The sequence below is a fragment of the Sinocyclocheilus grahami genome, unplaced genomic scaffold, assembly GCF_001515645.1.
Source record: "Sinocyclocheilus grahami isolate Dianchi unplaced genomic scaffold, SAMN03320097.WGS_v1.1 scaffold396.1, whole genome shotgun sequence".
NCBI classification, from domain to species: Eukaryota; Metazoa; Chordata; class Actinopteri; order Cypriniformes; family Cyprinidae; genus Sinocyclocheilus; species Sinocyclocheilus grahami.
The window spans coordinates 130,264-138,596 of record NW_015505575.1 but is presented as its reverse complement, the minus strand read 5'-3'; the positions used below and the strand labels follow the sequence as shown (position 1 = coordinate 138,596).

General features: G+C 37.3%; 1 protein-coding gene across 3 annotated transcripts in view; it reads left to right on the top strand.

The window, feature by feature from the left end:
- The first annotated feature begins 300 nt into the window (after window positions 1–300).
- LOC107550337 (protein FAM217B-like) overlaps window positions 301–8,333 on the top strand; it is a 12,337-nt gene continuing 4,304 nt past the window's right edge. Inside the window, exons 1-4 of one of the 3 annotated variants that reach the window (XM_016231608.1) lie at window positions 301–886; window positions 1,059–1,121; window positions 1,262–1,329; window positions 1,595–3,016. In XM_016231608.1, coding sequence (XP_016087094.1) covers window positions 1,301–1,329; window positions 1,595–2,867 — 1,302 coding nt within the window. In that variant the 5' untranslated portion in view covers window positions 301–886; window positions 1,059–1,121; window positions 1,262–1,300 and the 3' untranslated portion in view covers window positions 2,868–3,016. Of the gene's footprint in view, window positions 887–1,054; window positions 1,122–1,261; window positions 1,330–1,594; window positions 3,017–8,333 lie in introns of those variants that run through there. The other 2 variants (XM_016231606.1, XM_016231607.1) reach the window with 2 other exon arrangements.

Here is an 8,333-nt window from a genome sequence, read left to right as displayed (position 1 = left end):
CTCGATATGTGCAGTTAAAACTAATATACAAACAAAATATTCATTTTAAAGTGGAGACGACCTCTCCACCCAGTGTGGTTGTAATAAAATACGCGGAGATCGAGCGCCTATGACATTTAACTACTGATCCCATGTCTGAACTACCACACCGACGATTATTATTAGACCCCCGTACATGAGATAAGACATTCTCACGTGCTGTCTGTAAACAATGCATAGCGCTCAGTCAATCTCGATGCGCGAGCATTTGTGAATAAACGCCGCGACGATCTTGACTTAAATAGCGCGCTTCAGGTTAACTGCATTTGTGTGTCGCGTCGCTGGCTTACAGTGCACAAGGGGTTTCAGACATATTACAGTATGGTGTAGGCTACACTGTGAGCCCATGACACTGTTGACTACATTTCCCACGCAGCAATGCGCCCGTCAGCATCCACACAGCTGGAAAACACGCCTGTGTAAATATCCTCATTTACAAGCTCCACACAATTAAGCCCATATCGATTAGTGTAATTCATGAGACAGAATCGAACAGACCGCCTAATTTGATCGATGCATCTCATTACAGACAGGCTGATCCGGTCGTCGCTGAATTATTTAGGACAGAACGGTACATATGCACCGAGGACTAAAGCGAGCAGTGCGCGAGACAGTCGATTGATCGTGGGTGTAAACCTCACATGATCAAGAAAAAATGGACATGCCTTCGGATCAAAAGACTCCGTGCATGCAATAGGAGAGATTCCATCCCTTCTAGGAGATCCAGGCTGCTTTGAGGAATGCCAGAGATGGGAACGGTCTTACAGGAGCGCACTGTGCATTATAGTCAGAATAAGCTTCGTTCGTTTGATAGAACACAAACTAAAGCAGTGGGACATGCACCAAGGTAAGAATAAATAACCGTAGTTAAATTAAGGTCATGTTTTATTTACCTGCCAGCCAGGTCATCCATTTATGATGAAGGGGTTTGGATAGGCTTCTTTAAAATTGGAACCAAATTTAGCTGCTTTTATTTCTGAACTGATCTTGACTAACCTGACTTTTTCACTGAAAGCAAGAAAACCACAAAGGCACCTTTGCATCCACCACCGAATAATGGCATCAGCCTGTCATCTGAACCTGTGAGTACTCGACAGCAATGGTTTATTGGTTATAAAAAAAAATGGAATAGACTAATTAAACTAAATAGATTTTGAATAGAAAGTATCATAAATTGAGCATATGATGGTAGGCGTAAGTGCTGTTTTCCTCATGTCTACAGGACTCTCAGCAAAGGTTAAGAAGGACAAGACTGGACAAAATGTTGATCATGGCGAACCCCACAGACAGGTTAGAAAAGAGTTTGGCACATAGATGATTAATTGAGATAAGGGTTAACACTTATTTATTTATTAGAGTGTTTAAGTTATGCATATTGCATTTTACTATAGCCTAATTATTATAATAGGAGAAGCAGCTACAAATGAATAAATAATAATAAATAATGGCACACCAAGTACATGATTATTATTGTCAATATGTGGCAACATAAAGTGTGACCAGATATTGTAAACATTTCAAAGATGTTTAAAACCTTTTCCTTTGGTTCCTCGAGGCAACACAACGCTAAGATCAAATCTCACGCAACTTCCAAAAATGGACAGAAGGAGAGGCAGCAAAGACAAAACAGCCATGGTGCAAAAGAGAGTGGTGGCAGGGGTAAAAGTTCAAGTGTAAGGCCTGTATACCCTCATCCTGTACAAGCTCAGAGAGAAGACTCGTCAGAGTGCAGACTCAAAGACGAGAGCTGTACGCTACAAAGTAAAGATGGAGAAGAGGACGGTGCCAGTGACCTCTCAGACTCTGAAAGGTATTCTGCGCTTCCCGCTCAAATCTCTCCTCCTGACCTCAACCTACGTGCAGAGGTCATAGATCCGTCTGACCTTCATGCCTCGAGACCTTCTTGTCGAGGGCACAACAAGTTCAGAGGCAGCTATCCAGATTTCTTACCGCCTCCTTTCAATGCTTGGAGTCTCCTGCAGTTAGCTGTGTACTTGAACACAGAAGGCAAGGGCATTCCTCGTCCCAAGCCCACTGGGCAGCTTGAGAGATACTTGGACCGGCTATTGCAATTGGAATGGCATCAGATCCAAACCATCCAAGAAGACAGCAGCAAAACCAACGCCCCATTACCTAAAGGTCGCAATTTGCCTCATTCGACTTCTCATCGCAGCCTAAGCTCTCCTAAATGCATCCTCCACTGCCAGCGTGCGTTCCCTTTGGCGTTACTGTCCTCTTTTGCCAGTGCACCCACCCTTCAGCTTTCAGGCTGTACCTGCCCACATTGCCAGAATCAGTATCCCATCTTGAATGGCACATGCCGCTCTTTTGCCTACCACCACCACACAAGGTTGAGTCCACTCCTGGAGAAGAAGGGCCAGGTCTCAGGTTTGCCTAAAAGGAGCAGCAGTGAGAGCAGGGCTCATCAGCTGGAACCCAGACACCGATCTCGAGAGCACAGACTCAGCGACCCTTTGAGCGAGAGCAGCCACTTGAGGCGCATGCAGGCTATCGGTAACATTCGCAATCCGGTTGGTTCCACATACAGTGTTGACCAAGTTTCTTCTACAGCTACAACAGCCAGCAATGCCAGTATTGGTGATGTAAAAAAGAGAAGGCCAGGGCAAAGAAGTCATTCCTGTGTGGGTATGAGGGAGGTAGGCTATAGGGCACGAGGACGCAGTGAAAAAAGGAAGACCTTTGATAAAACACAACAGGACCCAAAATTTGCTTGTGCTGTAAGTTCAGATGGGTTACATAGCTCAAAAGACTCTGATACTAGTCGACTGACCCGGAGCCAAAAGCATGTTGAATTTGTCACAAAGTAACTTCAGTACAGTGGCCTGGAAAATGTATGAATTTCATTGGATTAGACAAGGAAATATCAAACCAAGTGGTATATTTTCTGAGAAATGTATTGCAGTGACGTTTAGACCACTGATCCCAGTATTATTGAAGTGAATGTATGAAGAACAGTGTTGGGGAAAGTTCATTTTAAAAGTAATGCATTACAATATCGTGTTACTCCTTAAAAAAGTAACTAATTGTGTTACTTAGTTACTTTCTTATGAAAAGTAATACATTACGTTACTTTCTTATTAGTATGGTTGAATTGGATCATCGGAACATGAATGATATCTGTGTTATTTAACATTTAATTATTGCAGGATTGCATTTCACTCTTTTATTGATTTTGAGGAATGCTGAATCTGTTTTTATGTACGTGAGATGAGTAAATGCATGTTCTCATTTAGTCTAGATCTACAGTAACATCATGTTCACGCAGCGCTCACAACTCCTGATTTCTCTCAACATGAGGACAGGAGAGCAGTCAGTCAATACACAGGAAAACAAAGCACCTGGCCTCACTTATTTGAAAAAGTCACTCATATCTTCTTGTAAATTCAAACGTAACGTGTTACTTTAATAGTTACTTGAAAAACTGAATCGGATTATGTAGCTCTTGTTACTTATAACTTCTCCCCAACACTGGTCAGTTCATCACATTAACGTGATGTTACACTAACTTTCAACAAACAGGAAGTTTCACAATACTTATCTTCATTTTCAACACATGTATTAATTGATTATTTGAAACCTAACAAACTATTATAAGATGTAAATGCCACTTGGCAGGGCTCTAGACTCAATTTTTATCACTGGTGCAACTTTCTCAAATGGTTGCACCAGCGTATGATTTGGTTGCACTTTTTTAATTTTTTATTAATTGATCTATCTATCTATCTATCTGCGTGTGAAAAATCTATGCAACGCGCAAACAACATGTAAACAGCATGTGATATACGGCTAAACAATGCACAAACAACGCATATTTGAAGTGTTGTTTACATGTTAAAATTCACACATTTTTTTATCTTCCTTGCTTTCCATATCAGTGTGCGCGGTTCAGGTGCACATAAGCGTAAGGTGCGCACGGCAAAAATGACGAGGAAATGATAAGGCACAGCATGTGGTGTATGCTTTATGTTTTTGGTAATAAATGTTATACATGCTAGTTGTTGTGCTTTTCATTAAGACTTATAATGAATCCATCTTTCAAGCATTCGTTTTAGTCTAAGAGAGTGAAAGGTGTATAGATGTAAGCACAACAGGCCATTATCTTTTCTTGTAAAACGTGACACCAACATCGCAAAAGCATCCAAGTAGTGCCTTTTCTCAGATAGCACACATAGGTCTGCAAGTTGTCTGTTAAAGATTGCTTCGTCTGGAAAGCGTCTGCTGTGTTCAAACATCTGACAGACGTCTGTAAGATGTCAGTTTTACATACATTCTAAATCATAAACATCTTAAAGACATTTTCTTTACATCTATTTGACATCTGATAGGAAATGTCCTATAGACGTATTGGATATGAGCAAACACTCTAAAAATAATGCAGACGTCAAATAGACATCTCCGTGATGAATATGTGCTATCAGGGATCTTTTGTTTTCCTCACTCGGTTCCTCACTGTCCGCACCTGTGCTCTCGTCATCAGTTGTGTCAGAGTCTGTATGCTGGCTCGTTGGCTCATTCTGTCCACCAGCATCCTTGCCCTCCACACTTTGTATTTTAAAGTAATCCCCTATCGACCTTTACATTTTTAGATGGCTTAAAGGGTTAGTTCACCCAAAAATGAAAATTAGCCGACAAATTACTCACCCTCAAGTCATCCTAGGTATATATGACTTTCTTCTTTCAGACGAATCCAGTCGGAGTTATATTAAAAATTGTCTTTGGTCTTTCAAGCTGTTTAATGGCACTCAGCGGGTGTTGCATGCATCAGTCCAAAAGAAGTTAAATAAATAGCACTCATCCATAAAGAAAAAAGTGTCTCTCACGGCTCCGGGGGGTGAACAAAGGCCTCCTGTAGCGAATCAATGCGTTTTTGTAAGAAAAATATCGATATTCAAAATGTAATAATCACTTTAATGTAGCTTGCACTCACTGTTGTAAACAGAAGCAGCTCCGGGCGGATGACGTATGAGGTCAAATGTGATCATGTCAAATTTTAACTTGCACATTCTCAAAAATGGATTTGGTCGCAGTCTAGAGCCCTGCTTGGTGTAATCGTGTGTGTATATATATAATTATTATTATTATTATTTTTTTTTTTAGGGTAACCCTAGTCTAATGCAGTGACATTTGTTTCACTGTGGTTTAAGAGTCCAAATATTCTTTGGATCATTGTATGTACATATTCTTCTTCAGTTCAGCACTTCTAACCATACTAAATAATTTTTGCTATGCCTGCATTATTTTAAGACTTAAGTTTAAGTTGTCTTCTAGTAAGACTTTATGCATGCTATACTCTATTTAAATTCTTATTTTAGTAATTGTTTTAAACAACTTGCACTTTTATTACTCCATTGATTTAAATAGCAATATATACATTAATTTCTTCAAAGCATCTTTTATCAACAGGTTGGTGACTGCACTTTTAACAATTTAGTCCCTTTTAGGGACTTCTAATGTTAAGTTTAATTTAAAAGAGGCAATTGTTATTTCTGCAATACTTGTTAATTTATATGTAAAGAGTTCTTGCATAGATGTTTCAGGTACAGCAGTGTATTTAATAATAAACTGATGTTTCACTGTTATCATTGGTTAATCACTCACACTAGAGCAAATCGATAGAGTTTACAGTTACAAATGATATGCTCAAGCTGAAACGCCATGTGTCTGCACACCATTAGCCTTAACCTGACTGTCCCAATGAGCACAAGAAATCGTCTTACATTGTATAACTTATTATTTTTCTCATTCTGTGCCTGATTCATAAGGTGAATGTGATGATCATAAATAAAATGTTTTTAATCCTCTTGACAAGGGAATAGTTACTAGGACATGTTTATAATAGCATATCCAAAATAATTCCAGATGTTTGAAGGACAGATTCATTTCTTACTAACACTAGCTGCTGTCAGAGTGTTGAAAAAAAAATACATGCCTGTAAGTTATTTTTTTATGAATCAAGAAATCACATTCAGACAAGAGTCAAATTATTCCCTTTCTGTTTCCAATTCAGAAATATTCATAATTGTTTTACTGGTTAAATTTTAAAGACATAAACAGCGTACTTCTCAAACAATTGCTGTGACAACATGCCCCGCTATAGTTATAATACTAAATGTTTGATTTTAGAGTAATTAGGCTATCAAAATATGCTGACAAGATGCGCCTTCAAGTCCCAAACTTTTCAGTCATATGGAAAATATATCAAGTAGACAAAAAGGCATAATTTTATTTGTCAGCTTATTAAATAATATAAACTAATATATCTATAAAAAATGAAGCTGGGTGCCAATCCGTATCTGTCAGCCTGTAAATAATTGTATCTGAATGTATTTTCTGCTCTGCAGCTCAGACACTGAGATTTTATCCACAATACAATCTCAGTTTATGAATCTTCACTCGAGCACCGAGGGAACACCCTGTGATTATTTATCGTTAGGGACCCGCAGCTGCAATCGTTGTACTGTTAGTACGTGCGAACATTACGTTTTACACTGATAAAAGACAAGTAGAACATTTAATTTGATCATTTATGAATAATGTCAGTATTTATGAGTTAGGACTAGGAGTTTATGACTATGAAACATACGGCATCGTTGTCATATATTAATTAATTCATTGGTATAGCTTAATTTTAATCTTAAATAAAATTAATGATTCAATGTTAAATAATTTTTTTGTTTATTAAGATTAACCAAGATCAATCCCAAGATTATTTATGCTCTGCAGATAAATAAATTAATACAGATTTGTAATAGCATGAGAATAAATTATGACACTATTTATTTATAAACAGTGAATAAATAGTTATAAATAGTAAATAAATAGTTACCTTTAGCAACCGCCCATTCACCTATGCCATCAATACAGTCAATTATGCAATTAAAATTAACCCATACTTTTGATACTTTAATATCGGTAACTTTAATACTTGTACGTAAGTGTTTTTCTACTGAGCCATTCTCAGTTTTTTATAAATGTAATATAACGACGGGCAGTGTTGGGGGTAATATATTACAAGTAACGCGAGTTACGTAATCAGATTACTTTTTTCAAGTAACTAGTAAAGTAACGCATTACTTTTTAATTTACAAGAGAATATCGGAGTTACTTTTTCAAATAAGTAACGCACGTTACTTTTTTCCCCAATTTATAGATTGACAGCTCTGGTGTCCCCATGTTGAGAAATCAGAAGATGTTACTGTAGCTCTAAAATAAATATGAATATGCATTAATTCGAGTTAAAAAAACACATTTTAGGAAAATCAACATCAATTTATGAAGTTAGCTTATGTGATGTTCTTTCAAATATTTCAGTTGTATTGAGAATTCAACATTCAAGATGACTTTGGGAAACGAGTGAATGCAACTAGTGAAAGATAACTGCAGACATGGAGGAAATGGGTGAAAAGTCTATTAAGACTCTTTTTCTTTTCTTCTTCTGTTGTTGCACTTTAGCAACATATTAGTGCACTGGTTTATTAATGTCATTGGTTCCTTTGAGGCTACTTGAACATTTTAAGTAAATGTCACTCAAAACATTAAGTAAATTGTTTTATTTGCCTTGAAAGTAGCTGTAACTTAATAAAACCTAGTAAGTATAACAACTAAGTAAAGATAACTAATTAAATCTAAGTAAGGTAAAACTATTGGATTTTACAGTGTATATAGATTTGTATATTTCAGAAATTCACCAAAAATACACAAAATTATATTTCCAGAATCCAACCAAGCTAATAACAATTGTCTATAAAAAAGGGATAATTTGACAGGGATATAATTACACATTAATAAGAAACTTAAACCTCCTAGTTTGGAAAAAAAATAACATTAGGGATCAGATTCCTTATAGATGAGGGCTTATTAATACAGTTCTTTATCCAATTTATATTAAAGGTATGATGTGTGACAGGATTGTGTGACGAAAGGACACACATGCAGCACTGCGCAGATCGATCGCAATCTGACTTGAAGCAGTGCATGCCAGTTAGTAATTCTGTCCGACTTGAGACGGCGCCGACGCCATGTCACTGTCACGTGTGGCATCAAAGCACCGCGAGAGCGTTTCGAGAGTTTTCTGTGTTTTTAGAACAGTAAAAGCTTTTTTACTGTAGTCGCAATGTTATGTTGAGTCACGTTTATCATAAAACACTGATGAAAGCATACATTCCCCCACTTTATTAGTATTTAAATAGTATATATTTACATTGAACTTTATTCTTGAACAGATGGCGATGTATTAAGACGTATATAATCAGTATATATCTGTTGCTCAGGAA